The sequence below is a fragment of the Tiliqua scincoides genome, chromosome 1, assembly GCF_035046505.1.
Source record: "Tiliqua scincoides isolate rTilSci1 chromosome 1, rTilSci1.hap2, whole genome shotgun sequence".
Taxonomy (NCBI): Eukaryota; Metazoa; Chordata; class Lepidosauria; order Squamata; family Scincidae; genus Tiliqua; species Tiliqua scincoides.
This window is the reverse complement of record NC_089821.1, coordinates 52,217,116-52,237,066: the sequence shown is the minus strand read 5'-3', so window position 1 is coordinate 52,237,066 and position 19,951 is coordinate 52,217,116. Positions and strand designations below refer to the sequence as shown.

The 19,951-nt window shown below is 44.4% G+C and overlaps 1 protein-coding gene across 1 annotated transcript in view; it reads right to left on the bottom strand.

The window, feature by feature from the left end:
• Positions 1-4,281: 4,281 nt before the first annotated feature.
• Positions 4,282-19,951, bottom strand: part of LOC136663827 (uncharacterized) — a 30,459-nt gene continuing 14,789 nt past the window's right edge. Inside the window, exons 7-11 of the mRNA XM_066640789.1 lie at positions 18,741-19,055; positions 16,801-17,112; positions 13,996-14,301; positions 10,542-10,610; positions 4,282-7,595 (exon numbers count right to left, since the gene is read on the bottom strand). Of these exons, the coding sequence (XP_066496886.1) occupies positions 7,279-7,595; positions 10,542-10,610; positions 13,996-14,301; positions 16,801-17,112; positions 18,741-19,055 (1,319 nt within the window). The 3' untranslated portion in view covers positions 4,282-7,278. The remainder of the gene's footprint in view (positions 7,596-10,541; positions 10,611-13,995; positions 14,302-16,800; positions 17,113-18,740; positions 19,056-19,951) is intronic.

Here is a 19,951-nt window from a genome sequence, read left to right as displayed (position 1 = left end):
AAGTCCCCCCAGAGGAGAAGGTTGAACTTTCGCTTCTGACTTGCCAGGGCTGCGCTTGACTTCCGGGAGGGGGAAGCCCAGTCGGTATTGCCATTCACAGGCAGATCAGGAGAGAGGGGCCAGTTCCAATGCCACTCCCCTCCATTTTCAGTTGGATCCTCTTACGGTCATGGAGCAGCTGTGTGCTGCACTGGACAAAAGAATATTTGGGGTGCCCCTGGCCACCTCCAGAAAATTGTCAAGATCGTGCTTTTTTCACTACATAACCTTAATATTAGAGGCTCGCTTATATACATGTATTTAAAAAATCTAGGTAAACCATCTAAGGCAGCACAAAAAGGAATGTTTTTTTCTTCCAAACTATCGTTTTAGTCACAGCGATTTTCAGCCAGTGTGCCACAAGTGGTCCAAAGGTGTGCTGTGGGAGTTTGGCAAATTTATTAAATAAATGTCATTTATTAATAGGGCGATTGAGGGATGCGAGCCCGCCCCCCCCTCCCACACCAGCAGCAGCATGGTGTCAATTGTCAAAAAACTGATGGTGTGCCTTGACCATTTTAGTGCCTTGCCAATGTGCTGTGAGACGAAAAAGGTTGAAAAATTGCTGTTTTGTGGTATGATGTGGCTGTTGAAAGTATCCTACCCATTTGGCTATCATTGCTAATCAGTGATAAAAAATTTTTCCAATTTTTTTATCTAATAACCCATTTCTGATTAGCATGATTATAAAAGTCAAATAGAATAATGCCTCTCAGAAACAAAAGTAAGCCAGTATTTAATGGGAGTTACTACCAAGAAAGTACATACTGCATAGGATTCCAGCCTAGCTGTCCTTAATAGAATTTTAATTCTATTTGTTTTCTTTTAAATTACTGTTGTAAGCCGAGTTGGGTCCCTTTGGGGAGAAAGGCAGGGTATAAATGAAATAAAATAAATAAGGCCGCAAGCTAACCACACTTTCCTGAGAGTAAGCCCCATTGAGCAAAATAGAACTTACTTCTGAGTAGAACTGGTTAGGATTGTGCCCTAAATTCAATTGGGACATTGAGATCACTTTTCAGCACTTTACCTGAGCATTGTTAGTAACACCTGAGCTATGTGAAGCGACAACGCTGTACTGTTTTTTGTTTTTGTAAAACGTGGTCTGATTTGTAGGAACATATGAAGATCCACAATTCCTGTGTGCTGAAGCTCTTGCAGTATTATGGTTTTTTTAAAAAAACGAAATAAGTAAAGTACTGTGTAACAGAAGCTGATAGATTTTGAGGGATTGGATTGCTCACACTTTTATCCAAGTTTTTGACATCTGGTTTTATTTATCAAGGGAATGAAGAGCACACAATATTAAAGAGCATCCTGTTCATTCAGGCAGTAAAATATTCTTGGATAACCCAAACAAATAAAAAGGGACCTTTTATCATGCCTGATCCAGTGGGGCTGTTCTTATGTTCTTATTTGGTTTAGGTAAGCCTTAAGGAGCAAACCCTGTATTGAAACTGCTGCATGAATATATGCCAATGGAGCATACTGTGTAAAGCAGGGGTGCTCACACTTTTTTGGCTCGAGAGCTACTTTGAAACCCAGCAAGGCCCAGAGATCTACCAGGAGGGAAGGAAGCGTCTAACAGACACCCCCTTTAATGTATGGAGCCCCTGCTGGAGTCTAGTCAGTTTCGTCAGTTTTGTTGCTGCATGCCTGAAGTGTCAGTTTCAGTGTCAGTTTAGTGTCAGCTAAATATGTCAGTTTCGTCTAGTCACTAGACAAAACTGACATATTAACAGTTTGGAGAGACAGGGCTCCGCGATCTACTCATTTTGCCTCGCGATCTACCGGTAGATCGCGATCCACCTATGGAGCACCCCTGGTGTAAAGTAACCTTTAGAGAGAAAAAATTTCCTTTAAGCTCTACACTACCATATTTATTTCAAGATCCTAAAAGGTCACAGAGTTTGAAAGCTAGGGTGAACACATCTAGGAAGACACCCAAAGGGGCAAAATCCAATTAAGAAAATGAACTGACCAGTAAATCCTAGGGTTCATTAACTGGTCTCTCTTTGCATTGCATGGAAAAACAAGAAATTATTTCTTCACTCATTTTTACCTGGCCCACAGGTGTACACTTTTGATCACTGTTGCATATATGCAGCATTGGACAGAAGTGTTAAGCATAAAATCTCTTCTTCAGTAAGCAATTATGAACTGTCTCTTTGTAATTATGTGAGATGCAGCTTATTGTACCCCTCTACAGCAAATATATTCAAGTCACGTGACCAAGACAGTCCAGAATAAGAAGTGTCTCATTTACTAGAGGTAGCTGGTGTTCCTGTCCTGAAACATAAGGAAATTGTACATTGGTTTTCCCATTTTATGTTATTAAGGGCACAATCCTGACTTGCACTAGAACCAGGCAGGCCAGGAGGCCTGTGCTGCATCCAGCGCAAGTTGGGGCTCTACATCTCTTCCCTTGTCCTGAAACAGTGTAGTTAAAGATAGGCTAAAGTATACAGCTATTTATGTGCCAACCTTCTGCCAATCACCCATCTTTCTTAGTTCTGTTTACTTTTGGTATACTTTGCTTTTTCCCCCTCCCTTTTTTGCTTATAAATAAACTGCTTATGCAGACCGTTGATAATTTCCTTTTTGGTTTCACTAATGACTTGTCCAGCCTCCGTTTACAAGGGTAAGGCAGGTTATCACATTTCCTGACCACCCCCTTCTCACTACTGTTTGCTTTTGTGGGACCCCTTCAAATGTGGAGAATCCTTGCTAACCAGGACACGCTTTCCCAAGGCTTGTCTGAGTTTCCCAGACATGTAATGGCAACAAAAACTATCACTTTTTCCAATGTGTGACTGCAACTGACAGATTCTGAAAGGTAGAACACATACCAGTGTTGGAGATAGTGAGAGATTTACAGAACTAATGCAGGGAACATGAATGGTGGGGCTCTAGAGAGGGAGAGCATTGTAAGAGCTACAAACATGAAACATGATCTAGGCCAGAGTTGGTTCCGAATGAAAGTTCTGAAACAATGTGATATCCCACAGATTTTCCCCTCCCTGCAACAGTGATAGGGCTTGCATCTCTGAAAATTCTGCCTTCCTTAGTGCTCTTTATAGAAACTGTGTCCTAAGGAGGACATAGTTACTCAAGCCAGATCCTGCTAAGCTGTCTGTAACTCTGTATGACTTGAAAAAGGGAGGGTAGATTATTCGTCCATGCTATTCTCATACTAAGAGCAATAAGAGATTTGCTTTGGGGAAGTTCCAAAATAGTATGGAGTAAGATGAAGCAAATAAGAAAGAAACATCTAAAGTTGGTTATTTAGTAACATGCTCCAGCACAGGCATTTCCAGCTTTCCCCTCTTCCCTTCCCCCACTAACTCCTTCCTTCCTCTGAGGGTCCTCTCTAAATAAACTTATGGGAAACAAATAGGGGAGTAACTGTGACTACAAAGACATAAACAGGAAGGCTAGCTGGAGAGTGTAAGAAGTAAAAATCAAAATGCTTGGTAAGCATTTCACTTCTGTAGCAAACAACTCTACATATTATTTTAGAGTCAGTGGCAAGGATTCATGATAGAAAATGATGTGTCCTGTCCCAGATGTACTGAGCCTCAGGAACACACTGACAGAGGCCACTTTGTCTTTAGCTTAGGAATGATTGTTTCAGCTTGTCTTCATAAAACAGCCATTCAATAATGTTTGGATCAATTCTAAAGTGACAATCAGAAGTGATGGGAACACTGACGTATGGTTGAAACATCCATCCCCTAGACTAGCATTTCTTAAAGTATCTGCTGTGGTGGAGAGGCAGATTTTTTTCCCATATGCCATTGACCAACACGGTCTCTCTTTCTGTATATACGTACCGGTATATGGCACATAGTATATCTTATCTTTCCCACTTCCCTCTTCTTTTCCTGCTGTCTTGTAGCTTCTCATGAGGTTTGGTGTATGTCCAAGTCCTATTGAAAGCCTTGGGAGAAGCTGGAAGTGACAAGAGCTACTCTACAGACTGGCAGCTATTAACTCACAGCCTGTCCATGGACCACAGCCCTAGAATCTGCCATTGTATTTATTGACAGTATCCAACCTAAAGCATAACCAAGCTAACTGAAAATGTGCAACCAGCAAGTGAGTCTTTTCCTTTGATAGTTTCTGCCAAGTGAATTTGTGTTAGCAGTAGACTAAAGAACAGGGTCTGAGAGGCTGAATGCAAAACTCAGGTAGGCAAGGTCAACAAACCAAGTACTCTAAATAAAAGTCCAAAAGCCAAAGTAGGGTAATACTTGCATTAGGATCAACTAAAATATTACAATATAGTGACCAATTTACTTTTTGTATTTAAAAGATGTCTACCTCATCTTTCAAGTTTAAACATTCCCTCCCCCACCGATAGCCTACCAAGTAGATTAAAACAAACAACAAAAAGCAAGTTAATAAAAACAAATATCCAGCAGGTAAAAACTAACTGAAATCAGCCATTAAGACTGCAATCCTAACCGCACTTTCCTGAGAGTAAGCCCCACTGACCAAAAGAGGACTTACTTCTAAGTAGACCTGGTTAGGATTGTGCCCTATATGTCTAGTACCAACACCATGAACTGCACCTGAAAACAAAGAACAACCAATGTAACTTGCAGAACATTGATGTGCTATTGTCATGCATCTACCAAGCAGCTGCATTTTGAACCAGCTGAAATTTCTGGACCATTTTGAAGGTAGTTCTTGGTAAGATACATCTAGTTGTGACCAATACATGCAACTGGGAACAGTGTGCACTCTCTGGGTAGAAGTGCAGCTGCCATACTAGTAGAAACTGATCAAAAACACTCCTCCATAACTCAAAAACTTGCTTACTCCAGAACTTGGCTTCAGGCTGAATGTTAAACAAAAGTGGGGGTGGGAAGAAAAGGGTGGGTATGATAACGTTGAAAAGTTGAAAGTTGAAAAGTCTGCTGTTTGTAGTGGTTTTTAAGATTGAGTGTATGTGTGCGTAATTATTGTTATAATTTATAACAAACATATAAATATATACACACAATATTAGTACTTTTGATCAGAGGGCAGAGCCTTTCAACTCTGAAAAGTTTCCTTTCTCAGCTGAGCTATTGCTTAGCTCAGGCAGGCACCTCAATAACCAATAGTTAGTTAACCAATAGTTAATAATATTGTTGATAGTTAATTAACAATAATTAATAATTAATAATATTAATGTTAATAATATTGTCAGTAATAATATTGTTAATAATATTGGTTAACCAATAACCAATAGTTAGTTGCTATAGTTACAGGCAGGAGGTCTGGTCTAGAGGGTAGAGCCTCCGTCTGCCTGACGATAACATCCACAAGGTCGCGAGTTCGAGGCCACCGGCACCGTGCGACCTTGAAGCAGCTGACAAGCTGAAGCCGAGCTATTCCATCTGCTCTGAGCGTGGGAGGATGGAGGCCAGAATGTGAAGCCAGATCGGAATGAAACACCTTGAATGTATTGGTTCTTGAAGGAAAGAACCTTCTTTCAAATTGTAAAAATCCCTATTTAATAAGGGATTTAAATAAAGCCTGCCTATGTAAACCACCTTGAATAAAGTCTTGAATAAAGACCAAGAAAGGCGGTATATAAATAACTGTTATTATTATTACTTTCCAGGGACATTCCAGCCAAAGTTAACCTTTTATTCTCCTTCCTTCTGCTGCGACCTGGTTCTGCTTTGCAAATACTTGGCAACCTTCAGTCTCGAAAGACTATGGTATAAGCATACAGGACCTGGTATTCCCAGGCGGTCTCCCATCCACGTACTAACCAGGCCTGACCCTGCTTAGCTTCCGAGATCAGACAAGATAGGGCACATGCAAAGTAACAGTTGCTGCAAAGCAGGTATTTTTTTTTTGAAACACCAGGATGGGACCTTCCTTCCCAGGCTACAATTCAGTGCACCATTACTTAAGAATAACACCCATGGAAAGCAGTGGGTCTACTTCTGAGCAAAAAGGGTTGCAAATCTCTCATCTCTCTACTATGAATTGAATTGCACACTCTCGGTTATGTGTTATGGGTTATATGTTGTATGTAGAGCTTCTGGCTTAACACACCAGACACCTTAAAGGTGTCTTTGATTCATGGTTCTCCTCATATCCACTTTAAAGGAGGATTTGATTCATGGTTCTCCTGCAGTGGTTCCCAACCTTTTTCACTTGCATATCCTTTGGCAGCCCATTTCCATAAATTGTACCCTTCATATTAGCAAAATGTTTGTAATAATACAAGCCCTCATCTCCTCTCTATGAAAACTCAGACTTCATGTATTCATCACAGCGTTTTCTCTTTTTATCTGTTTGAGGAACAGAAGACTCTGTCTTTGCACTGTTTTGCACCAGAAGTGTGCTGAGAAATTCTGGGTGATTGACCACTTTACATATTATGTTTCAGCTTTTTTACTGTGCTGGTTTTCAATCACTGGTTCATACATGAATTGATGACCAAAAACTAGCTATTGGTAGGGCTTTCAAGGCCTTTCATTCCTCCCTTGCAACGCATTCTGGAGCACGGCCTGCCTTTTTCTGCCATTCTTTTTCAAGTACCCCTAAAGGTCCTGTTGAGTGTCCCTGGGAGTACGTGAATACCAGGTTGGGAGCTACTGTTTGACTGGTATGTAGTTTACAGTGCACTTACTCTGATAGTGTTTACAAAAAGGTGGTGAAAACCAGAATTTAAAAAAGAATAAAAATGTATCTTATGATCTTTTACTATGTTTTTAATAAATTAGGGACTACAGTTCTTAGGTAACAATTAGTGGTAGGTTATTTTTCAGGATCTGGACTCTGGTAAAAGACAAAACTATAGTCAGACACCCCCCTAAGTTTAACCCCCGACTTATCCGAGGGTCATAGAAAATTCCATGATTGTTGGCTCAAAACCTGCCCTAGACTTACCTGTGGGGTCGGCTTATAGGCGAGTGTCTGCGGTGGTTAAAGTGGAGGCTTAAATTGATGGGCCCTTACTAGAAATGCTTACTTAGCTTCTCCTGAAGTTTTTACCAAAGCTTGCACTCCAAGTACTTCTCAATTGGGCCCCTGGAAACACAATCTTATGCATGTCTACTCAGAAGTAAACTCCAATGTGCTTAGTGGGGTTTACTGAGTCCCAAGAAAGTGTTATAGAATTGTAGCCCAAGTCTCACTGAAAGCAATAGAAAATGTATGAAAGCAACATACTTTCTGTGGATTTTGTTTGTATGTTTTCTTGTATGTTCTTCACTTTCATTTTGTGTTACACTAACTGAGTTTCAAAATGTAACTATCTTCTAAGTTTTCATCATCCACACAAACGTCACATCTGATTTCACATTCTTGCTCTCCTTCTTCAGTTTTAACAGTCACACATGAAATAAAACCAGTTCCATCTTCACAGTTGGTGTTTTGTATTTCTTCTTCAACTGGATATAGTCCCTTAGACCAGAAAACTTCAGCTCCATCCGCTTCTTTTCCAGGTACAAAACAGCGAAGAGTCACCTTCTCGCCTGCTTTGGGGCTGCTAGTAACACACTCTATCTTCATTGAATTCATTAAGTCTCCATTAATGGGCCAAGAACCTAAAACAAAAGACACTACATAGGAAACCTCTTTGGAAATAAATGCCCATGGATGGGCCAACTCACTGAGAAACATTTTCTCCTGTTGTGTGCTGTATTTTCTGTTCATTCTTATGATGTGTCACTTTCTGTGATTTCTGTAACATACTCTAGTCAAAAATTCCAAATCTTCAACAAATGCAGTTAAGCTCTCTTAAGGTCTTATGTACCTACATTCCACTGCATGTCCCACAAAGCAAGTATGACTATTCTGCCTGGCATGGGTAGATATCACCATTGCTTTCTGAAAGCCTCAAGGGTCTTGACTGCACTTGTTTTCATTTAAGGTTTTGTGGGGAATACAAGTAATGCATCAATATGCTTCCTCTCACAGATGTAAGGCGTGGTCATGATTAGCATCACTGGCGTATCTAGGGGGTCAAAGGGGCAAATGCCTCAGGATGCCATATCTGTGGGGGTGCCTTAGTCACCCCCCTCCCTGCTTTTCCCCCATCTGGAAGTCTTCAGAGGGCAAGAAAGGTTGCATGAAGCTGAAAGGTCTTCCTGGCCTTCCTAAGGCTGAAAACTGAAAATGATATTTTAAGGCCTTGCCGGCCCTCAAAAGGCCTTCTAAGGGCCCAAGAACCCAATCCTATGGCCCTTCAGTGCTGTACTGGATGTTGTAAATGTGTCATAAAGCACATTTACGGCACCCTATGAAGAGGAAGTGTCGGCTCAGTGCCAGTCAACACTAGACCCAGTGCTGGACAGAGCAAGGTAAGAGCTTAGGGCAGTGGCAAGGGTTTTGGGGGCAGGGGAAGACATTCTGGTGAGGAGGAACCACCGGCCCAGGAGGGGGGTGGAACTAGCAGAGCTCTGTTCCACCGAATCCTATCCTCCATGTCAGGTTGAAAAGTCGGTGCAGACTTAAGAAATCCCATTGCGGGGCCTGGGGCTTTCCTCAGGGAAAGGGGATGAAAGTCCCCTTCACCCGGGGAGACCTCTGGCGGTCCCACTGAGGCCACTGGATATAGTAGTCAACATGTTGGTGCCACTGCACTCTGTGGCCCCACTGAGGATAGGATTGGGCTGTTAAAATGTTGTCACCTCCAGTTTTTGTTTGAAAACTGGAAGTGATGTTTTAAGGCCTTCTGAAGGCCTCAGAAGGCCCCCAGACTAGACCAGGGGGGGTGGCATTCTGAGGTCCTAACCCAAGGCAGCACAGGATCCAAGATTGCCAGTGATTAGCACAGGGACAATAATGTTAAACAACTCCTTGAAGGTAACACAAAAACAGAGCAGTTTGAGCCAGGTTATCAGGGCAATAGCTCCTGCCCTAGTCAAATCTTATGGCCCAATCCTAACACCCTTTATGGCTGCCGCAAACATAACAGCACCTGGCCACCGTCAGTGGTGGTCCTGGGCCTTTTTCCGCCCAAGGCCACCACTCTGTTTACTGCCCCTGACCCAGAAGTAATTGTGGTGACATCATCACGTCACCGCAATAACTTCTAGAATAGCGGCAGGAATTCAAGCCTTTATCAGCGCAATTCTGCGCCACTCTGAGACACGTTTTTCATCTCCTTGGAGGAGACAAATGATGCTGCCCATGCCCCAGAGTGGTGCGGAATCATGCCTGGAGCGGCTGCCACTCCAGGTGTGATGCTGCTCTGGGCCTCGTCTTTTGTCTTCTTCCAGGCCCAGAATCACACTCGGGGTAGCTGTGAGTTGCAGCCACTCCAGCCGCACAATTCAGTGCTGTTCTGGGCTGCCGCCCCCCCCACCTCTCTTCCTTTATAGGAGGAGAAGAAAGAGGTGCCCTAGAAGAATTCTGGCACACTGCCACTCTAGGCCACCTCTTCCTCTCCTCCTATAAAGAGGGCGGCAGCCTAGAGTGGTAGCAGATTGGGATTCACAACTCCAGGTGAGACTCCCAGCATGCTACTGTTCTAGGCTGCCAGGAGAGGAATCGTGCCCAGCGCAGTGCAAGTTACAGCCACTCCAGCCGCAATTCAGCTGTATTCTGGGCTGCCCCCCTTCTTTATAGGGTGCGAGAAAGGAGGCGACCCAGAATGCTGCTGAATCACTGCTGGAGTGGCTGCAAGTTGCCACACCACACCACCCCCTCCCTTATCAGGAGGAACAGGCTAAATGGGCAGTGGGTGGTGAGGCTGGCAGCACTACCTGCAGGCATGGCGCCCAGGGCATTTGCCCCCATTGCACCCATTAGGTATGCCACAAGTAGTGAGTGGCCAAGTCCATGTGACAGCAGAAGCCCGCCAGAGAAGGAAAGGCCATGCAGGGTCAAGAGGGAGGAAGAGAGGGGTAAAACTGCATGGGAGATGGGCACGAGGGCAAATAGGGTTCAGCAAGTGGGCGGGTTCAGCAGTGGCAGCACCAACTTAATCCTATCCCACCTTCCCAGGTCAATATGGACTTGCACCAGGTATAGAGCTGGTGCAGGAACAAGTTGACCCATGGTGGCTGCTGGAGCTTACAAATGTTCCCTTACCCTGAAGAGGCCTCCAGATGCTGAAATTCTCCTTCGAGATACAATGCAGGCTGTATTCTCCTTTGAGATACTGCATTGCATGGGGAGTTAGGATTGGGCTGCCCAAGTTCTTTCATGCCACACTGAACTCTGAACCACATAGAAACAAAATGAGAGACTTGCAGCGCTTCTGTTTCCCCAAAGCTGAACATGACTGGAGAAACCCTGCCCTTTCCCATGTGCTCTGTATATAGTAGAGGACAGAGTGAAGTGAAAGGGATAATAATGGCCACAGATAATTGCTGGCTAGTGAGCCAAGCCAAAATTTCATGGGCCCCTGTGCAAAAGGTTTACAACCCTATACCAGAAAGGACTGAAGTGATCTTTCAGTCAATCATGAAGGAAAAACCAGTGATGTATGTTTGGGATAATTTAAGGTATCTGCCATTTAGAGAAACTTAGGATGTAATACTCACTTCTTGATGGTCCAATGTGGTTGTGGTTCACAAGTGATGGGGAAATTTGCTCAGTGCTGTCAGAGGAATCTATTAAAATAAGAAGAAATACATGCTAATTTTAATGGTGAATATTATGCTCAAAGCTTTGGACCCAGGCATCATATCTAGAACAGTCGGATGCATTACTCCAATGAGTCTCTATCAACATGCTCTCAAATAAAATTAACCAATACACTACGTTTCCTCCATAATGTTACTCCGTGGCGGTGGTAGCAGCGAAGAGATCGTTCTTCTCTGCTACCATTGCGTCTGCTGATAGCCGTCCGGCAGAGCTGTTCCGTGTGGTGCGGGGCCTCCTCCATCAGGCCCCGCCAGTGGACCAGGAGGAATACACGGTCAGCCGCTGTGACGTGCTTGCCCAACACTTTGCAGATAAAATCGATCGTATTCGTCGCGACTTGGATGCCACATTGACAATGTCTGTTGATGTCCCCTTGGCAACTGCTTGTCCAGTATTGTGGGATTCTTTTCAGCTTGTGCAGCCTGAGGATGTGGACAGACTCCTTTGGAGTGTGAGGCCGTCTGCCTGCCTGCTTGACCCTTGCCCAGCTTGGCTGATTAGAGCGGCCCGGGGGGGACTGGCTGAGTGGACGGGGAGGGTGGTCAACTCTTCTTTGATGGAGGGGACATTGCCGCTCGCCTTGAAGCAGGCAGTGGTTCGCCCCCTCCTGAAGAAGCCCTCCCTGGATTCCACTGTGTTGAATAACTATCGGCCAGTCTCCAATATCCCGTTTCTGGGCAAGGTAATTGAGCGGGTAGTGGCGGCCCAACTCCAGAGGGTCTTGGATGAAGCGGATTATCTGGATCCTTTTCAATCTGGTTTCAGGCCGGGCTTTGGGACGGAAACTGCCTTGGTCGCCTTGGTGGATGACCTACGCCGGGGACTGGACAGGGGGAGTGCGTCCCTGTTGGTCCTGCTGGACCTCTCGGCGGCTTTCGATACCATTGACCATGGTATCCTTCTGGGCCGATTGGCTGAGTTGGGAGTTGGAGGCACTGTTTTGCGGTGGTTCCGCTCCTACTTGGAGGGTCGGTCCCAGAAGGTGGTGCTGGGGGATGCCTGTTCGACACCCTGGCCCTTGAGGTGCGGGGTGCCGCAGGGTTCAATTCTGTCCCCCATGCTATTTAATATCTACATGAAACCGCTGGGAGAGGTCATCCGGGGGTTTGGAGTGAGGTGTCATCAATATGCTGATGACACCCAGCTCTATCTCTCCTTTCCTCCAGACTCCAAGGTGGCGGTTGAGGGCCTGGAGCGCTGTCTGGAAGCAGTGAGGATCTGGATGGGGGCTAACAAGCTGAAATTAAATCCGGATAAGACAGAGGCTCTCCTGGTTCGGAAATCCTCGATGCAGGTGCTGGATTATCGACTTGCTCTGAATGGGGTTGCACTCCCTCTGAAGGAGCAGGTTCGCAGCTTGGGGGTCCTCCTGGATTCGCAGCTGCTCCTGGATTCCCAGGTGGCGGCTGTGGCTAGGGGGGCCTTTGCTCAGCTTCGGCTGGTGCGCCAGCTGCGACCGTACTTGGATCGTGCAGACCTGGCCACGGTGATCCATGCCACGGTGACATCGAGGTTAGATTACTGTAACGCGCTCTATGTGGGGCTGCCCCTGAAGACGGTTCGGAAACTACAATTAGTACAGAATGCGGCGGCCCGTGTGGTCACCGGAGCCAGGCGGTTTGACTCTGTCAGCCCGCTTCTCCGGGGGCTGCATTGGCTGCCCATTCGTTTCCGGGCCCAATTCAAGGTGCTGGTTTTGACCTTTAAAGCCCTATACTGCTCTGGGCCAGGATATCTTAGAGACCACCTACTCCCGTACAATCCGGCTCGCCATCTCAGGTCATCAGAGAAGGCCTTTTTGCAAGTGCCGCCACCCAAGGAGGTCCGGGGGGTGGCTGCAAGAAATAGGGCCTTCTCGGTAGTGGCACCAACATTATGGAACTCCCTTCCCCTTGATTTGAGAATGGCTCCCTCTCTTGAGAGCTTTCGGCGAGGCCTGAAAACACTGTTGTTTAAACAAGCCTTCTGATTTCTGGCCTTCTTAACTTTTTATACATCTTTTAGTTTTACAGGCTTGATTCCTCGGTGATCTGCTCTTTTACTCTTTTAATCTGACTACTGTTTTTATGGCCCTGTAGTGTGTTTTTAAATGTTTTTATCTGTTTGTATTAATGTTTTTTAAATTCTATTGTTTTTTAATATGTTGTTAGCCGCCCTGGGTCCCGTTAGGGAGAAGGGCGGGATAAAAATAAAGTTTTATTATTATTATTATTATGTTGTCCCATCTCCTTTTAAAGGGACAGTAGCTGAAACAGAGACGCCTGCGTTGGCTCGGTCATGTTGTGAGAATGGATGATGGCGAGATCCTAAAGGATCTCCTCTATGGAAAACTCGTGCAAGGAAAGCGCCCTACAGGTAGACCACAACTGCAATACAAGGACATCTGCAAGAGGGATCTGAAGGCCTTAGGAGTGGACCTCAACAAGTAGGAAACCCTGGCCTCTGAGCAGCCTGCTTGGAGGCAGGCTGTGCAGCATGGCCTTTCCCAGTTTGAAGAGACACTTGGCCAACAGTTTGAGGCTAAGAGGCAAAGAAGGAAGGCCCATAGCCAGGGAGACAGACCAGGGACAGACTGCACTTGCTCCCAGTGTGGAAGGGATTGTCACTCCCAAATTGGCCTTTTCAGCCACACTAGACGCTGTTCCAGAACCACCTTTCAGAGTGCGATACCATAGTTTCTCGAGACTGAAGGTTGCCAACAACAAACCTAACACAGACAGCCCTTCTTCATCAGCAACTGTAACTCATACAAGAAACAACTCCGCATTCAGCACTGAAAGCACTGGATAATCAAGCAAATCCTTAACAGTGGTTCTCAAACTCTCGGGGACTCTGAGAAGCACTGGTACATGCTTGCGGGAGTGGGGACTGGGATGAGGGGTGTCCCAGCAACTGTGGCACCGCGGGCATCCAGAAGCATTTTAACATACCTGGGGGGACTGTGCAGCCTCCCAGAGGGTCCTTGAGAATCACAGCCCCCTCCACGAGACTCCCTTCTGCAGCAGTGGACTCTAATCTGCAGTTGGAGTCCACTTCCAGTTTCAGAAACTCCAAGCTCTATAGCTCTGCCTGCAAACCAGAAATGGACTCAGACCCCACTTCTGTAGAGGGGCGGCTCGCGGAGGGGGCTGCAAGCCTCCAGGACCCTCCAGGAGGCTGCACAGTCCCCCAGACATGTTAAAATGCTTCCGGGTGCCGCAGTGCCATAATCGCTGTGGTGCTGCTGGGACACTCATTTCTGGATCGCTCCTCTTAAGGGGAAAGTTACCCTTTAAAGTTTCAATGGTGGGTGGTAAACCACCAGTCTGAACACCACTGCCTTAACACATTTTTAAAAAACCAAACTCTTACCTCTGCCTTTCAATACAAAGCTTTGTTCTTGAATTTTTGTTGCTTGGTGATGAACCTCACATCTGATTGTCTTCCCCTTGTCTTGATGTTTTCGATCAATCGTTATTTGGCTTGTCATATAATATAATTTATTTTTCCCAATTTCAACAGTCTTAGGATTGGTGTCTTCAGCCAATTTTTGCCAGTCTTTGTACCACGTCACTCGTATGTCACGGGGTGCAAAATCTGATATGAATATTTCCAGGTTTACATTCTTACCACATTGAGATGGTGTTGCTTTTATTTCAGACAGAACAGGAGGTTTTGCTAAATGGGAAGAAAAATATTTATTTTAAGGGACAATGCACATAAAATAACTCCAGACTTTTTACCAGTCACTAATGAAAGAATTTATGCAATTTTACTGTGCACACAACCAGGTTTTTTGCTGTGAAATATTATGTCTTGGAGCTTTTTCATGAGGTCATTCTGTACAGAGTCAAGTACGTGATTTCCAACCATGATTTTACTGAGCTTTGTAAGGCTATTCACATACTGAACTGTACCCAGGTCCATCCGTGTACTCATTGTACAATCATTGTTATCTGCTTCTAGGAACAAATTCACACACTTCAGTCAATGCATGCCCAATCTGTGCTGATCCATAAACGTGAACCAAGATATAGTAAATCACATGGAAATGTGTACCCTGGGTGCAAACATTCTGTTCATGGGTAGAAGGTAAGGTGTGAACAGCCCTTTTTTTGAAGGGCTGACCTGCCCATTCATCAAAAGTATAGGCTGTTACAGGATTCATACTTGGATTGTTCTATAGCAGGGGTGCTCATACTTTTTTGGCTCGAAAGCTACTTTGAAACCCAGCAAGGCCCGGAGATCTACCAGAGTTTTTTTTACAATGTTCGCGCCATCATAACATATAACATTTATGTGTACAATGTATGTTGGTGTACCTTGAGCCCCACTGAGTATAACAGGACTTACTCCTGAGTAGACATGCCTAGGATCAGGCTGTGAGGCTGCAATCCTAGCCACACTTACCTGGGAGTAAGCCCCATTGAGTACAATGGGCCTTACTCCCGGCGTTTCCTCCCAGAGGCACCTGAAAGGGGGGGGTCGGCACTCCGCGATCTACTCATTTTGCCTCGCGATCTACCGGTAGATCACGATCCACCTATTGAGCACCCCTGTTCTATAGCATGACTGTTTGCGAGCGTGGCCTGACTACTAATGCGGTGCAGTGTGACAGCCACCTGAGGCAGTGGGTTGGCAGTGGTGGTGGACTGGCAGAGACAGTCCTGAGCCCATTTCCTTTGCCCCAGCAGCCTCCTTAGCCACCATTCCTCCTCCTCCCCGTCTGTCTTTTGAAAACTCGGACAGAAATAGTCAGAACATAAAGAAGTCTAGCCCACCACACTCCTCAATTTCACATTTCCTTCTGCTCCTATATTCCTCTTTGCCTTTTAAGAAGTTTGGAAACAGGAAGAGAAGGAAAAGGAGAAGACAAGCAGCAGCAGCAACACAAGTGCCCTGTCAGGAAAAGAAAGCTAGGGAATGGGAGGAGGAAGAGATGTGTGTAATGGCCTGCTCTGCAAGTAGGGGAAGAACGGTGCTCTGCACACCGCTATGTAGCTTCACATGGCAAACCCTTTATATGAAATGGTTCAGTACACGGTGCAGTGATTTCCATGGTGCAGTGATCTTTTTTTCCCCTCAGTTTGCACTACTGTAACTGAAATATATTACTGGGTCCCCAAATTATTCATAAAATATACCAAATCAATTTTCCAACTCTCTCCCTCAAAATACAGGATGATGTAAAGGGTTAATAGCTCATCTGCAACTAATAAAGGGGAAAAATCTACATCCCAGCATATTTCACTGACATGTGAGATGTTGTTTTAAACTGGATTTCAATCAAACTTCAGATTAGCAGAGGTATCTTCAGTGAACGTATGTCTGAAAAAAGATGTTAGATTTTATAACTGGTGGTAGACCACCTCCACCCCCCTGACAATGTGAGAATTTTTCTGCTTTTCAGTAGATTTTACCTAGCTTTGCACCGGAAATTTTTTTATACCATTGAATGAAGGTCTGCAAGAAGACACTGATGTTCGGAAAAATGAGGGTACAGAAGAGCTTCAGTATACACGGATCCAGTATCCGCAGATTCCATTATCTGCAGATCCAAGGGGGCTGGTACCCCTTGTGAGCCCGTTACAAGTACCTCTAATTTTTGTAATCACACTTGTAGTATATTTCTTCCTTTACATTCCTGCTGAACTGAAGAACTGAACATGCAGGCAACCAGCCTGCATGCTAGAGGACAAGTTACTGAACTCTAACAGGTAATGCTCAATTACTTTCCTCTCTGTAGCGTGCAAGCTATTGCTTGTACATTCAGTTGTTCTATTTAGCAAGAGTGTAAAGAAAGAAATACTTGTGCTGCAAGTTTGACTAAGAAAATAAAAGGTACTTGTAATGGGCAGGTGAGGGGCATGGGGGGGGCTATTTATACAGTGTTTCCCTGTAACTGAAGTTTCTAGTAACTGCAGGGGGGGGGCAGGAATTCATCCCTGCAGATACCGGGCCTGCTTGTATTTCTCCTTCAAATACACGCTCTCTTCTTTCCAAAGAAGGGAAGCATGATTTTTAGTAGCGATACAGTCATATAACTAGTACAGGAACACATAATTTTTAAATCTTTATGTTGCAAAAGGAAGGGGGCCTTTCCCATAACAGTTCCCCAATTAGTACAACACTTTGCCAAAAGGAGAAGGTACCACAGGACTTTACAGGCATACATACCTGGAAGGTTTAAATACACACTTTTTGAAATGGGTTCTGCCAGCTTCTTGTGGTCCACTTTGCAACTAATAGACTTACTATAATCCTGAGCTGTGGGGACCAGCGTGTAGCTAGAAGTTAAACTAAAACAACCATTTGACCCCATCTTTGGCTCTTCTGTGTTCACACCATTCCTTATTAAATTATCGCCATCAAGCCACTGGATATTAATGTCTTTGGGATAGAAATCCATGACTTTACAGCTTAGGCACAGAGGACGTCCATATTCAGCATTGCTGGGATCAAGAAAAATGTTTGCAACTTTGGGGTAACCTACAAAAGTGTAGAAACAAACCACAGTTACAGTCACAGAAACAGTCATAGTACATCCAGTACGTGATGGTCGAAATTAGCTGTAACAAATACCACAGGGTTAGTCCTCATAGGTTTAAATCTTATACACACTTACCTGGGAGTCAGTTTCAATAACCGCAGTAGGACTTACTTCTGAGTAGACATGAAGTACTCATGACTTCATTGTGGTGTTTGTTACAGCAAAACCAAAAAGGTAACAAACATTTTACACCTGAGGCAGACTGCTCTCACAGTCCCACTCTTGGCTGCTCAAAAGAATGGGTAGACCTAGCCTCCACATTGAGATACCCCAGGTGAGGCCAGGTCTACTCAGTATTTGAAGCAACAACACTAGACGTGCCTTCAAGCTCCATAACTCTCAATGGGGAGGAATTTACCAGCCAGCATCTGAAGCAATAGGCACATGATATGGGCACCCTCTTTAATGCTGGCACCTGAGGTGGACTGCCCCCCTGCTCCACCCTGGATATGCCACTGGTAGTTTCTGTATAAAACTACCAGTTTTACTGTGTGTAAATCACAGTAATAAATTGTGTCATAAGTTTTTGTAGACTGAAGTCACTTCATCAGATGCATAAAGTGTAATCTTCAGCATGTAGATTATAAAATATTTATGCTATTGTAGCAGCAGACCCCAGGTATTCATGAAATGCAAGAGGCAATGTATCTATGAATGGACATTCTGCTTATTTTATTCACAATACAACTTTATACAGAAAACTCACAGGCTGTACCAGTTAATATTTCAAGGTGTTTTGGCTATACTGTTTACCACTGCTTTCCCTAAAACTTCTGCAAAGGGTCTGGAAAAATGTCAGTTCCCCTCACGAAGCTACAATTTGGAAGCTTTCCTGGGAGAAGTGGTGATAACTGAACTAGCCCATAAAACTTTCTGAGTGTACATCTGGTGAAGGGGACTTATTTTGACAAACGTATGCCACAATAAATCTGTTAGTCTTTAAGATGGCACAATAATTATTTTTGCTTTTAAATGGGGCATAAATGGGTCTATACCAGGGATGGCAAACTCATTTCACAAAAGCCTTTGAATTCCCAGAGTTCCACTGAAGTTCATCACTTGAGAAAACAATGTGATTATTGCTTATCCCATCGTACAGGTTTATCTAGGTTTGTCATAAGGAAGGAAGGTCAGGCAGCTAGAATTTCTCCAACCTGACCTAGATTGGTACAGAGGCTCTTGCATAGATTGGGAACAACAAAGGTATAGACCAGGGGTGTCAAACACAAAACCCATCAGACAAACGCACCCCCCCAGAAGCAATTTATCCAGGCCCTAGCTCTCCCAGCTTGATAATTAGGCTCCCTCATATCCTGAAAATACAAACAAGATTTGCACATTTTCTCATACTTATTGTCCACACTGACCCCAAGTGATCAGATCATTAGAGAAAAAGAATATCTCCAACATAAAGGGATTATCCTCCAAGAAGTTTTAAGCACAAATTATCACACCAATAAGGAATACAAATAAAGGAAACAACTCCAGTGTGGGCCCTTGACTGTATAAAAACTCTTCAAAGATGAGACCAAATTATGTAATGCTCAAAAGCTATTTTTGTAATCACCTTTTAACATGAGTGAATATGTACTTCGTTTAATCCTGTTGCAATGGTTGATTTCAACAACAAAGTCGACAGCATGGTCCTTTGGATTAGGTGTAAATGAGACTTGGCTTTTCCTGTGGTACAGACTGGATGCTGGGTCCTGCTCTGGATCCTCAGTCTTAATTGTAGCACAAGTGAGTTCTTTCAAGCCTCTTTTCCAGCAAATGTCACATTCAGGTGGACAGAAATCTTGCACTACACAAGACAATGTGATGGGTTTCCCAGGTTCTGGTTCACTGGGCTCACATTCAATGTGGGAGACTTTGGGAATAAATACTATAAATAAAAGGTCACAAGAGTAAATAAAATTATTAGTATGCTGAACACAAATGGAGAACAGAAAGCATGAACTTACCTCTTTTTTTATATATATGAACATTTAATTATTGTAATGCATCAACTCCAATCACATTTATGTCTCAAAATGGAATATGACCCAAGAAGATTATGAAAAAATTTCTGTTCCTTACAGTCCAATCTGACCACCGGATCCTGTGGGCACCAGGACTCTGCCGGAGGTCTCCTTAGAGGAAGGGAATGTTTGCTCTCTTACCCTGGGTAGAAGAAGCCAATAGCAATGGGTCTCCTTGGCTCTGTACCTGCATTTGAGAGCCATGTTGGGCTGTCCAGGCTGGGAGGGAGGATAGGATACAGCAGAGCCTGCTGTATTCAATTTGGAATTCAATTTGGAATTCAATTTGTATTCAATTTGGAATTGAAGCCACACACCCCTCTTGGGCCAGTTCCTCTCCCACGCCACCCTTCCACCACCTCAGAAAACCACCCCCACCCCAAAAGCTCTTACCACTGCCCAGAGCTCTTACCTTGCTTCAGGCAGTGTCTGTCTAGTGCTGGCCCCAGCACCAACTGGTGCTGGCCCGGCACTGGTGCTCCCTACTCGGAAGGTGCCGTAAATGTGTTTTATGGCATATTTACGACACCCAGTGCTGGCCCTGGAACTCAGTGCTCATTAAGATTGGGCTCTTACTATGGATATTTTAAAGATATTTAAATTATAAATGTATAATCATATGTAGCTTGAATTATATATTAAAAAATTGAAAATACAGTCCGCCCACGTAATGTGTGGATTTGGAACCCACAGATTCCTTTATTGGCGGGCCCCCTGAACCCATGGATGGTCTTCTGAGGCCCACAGAGGCAGCATGTGA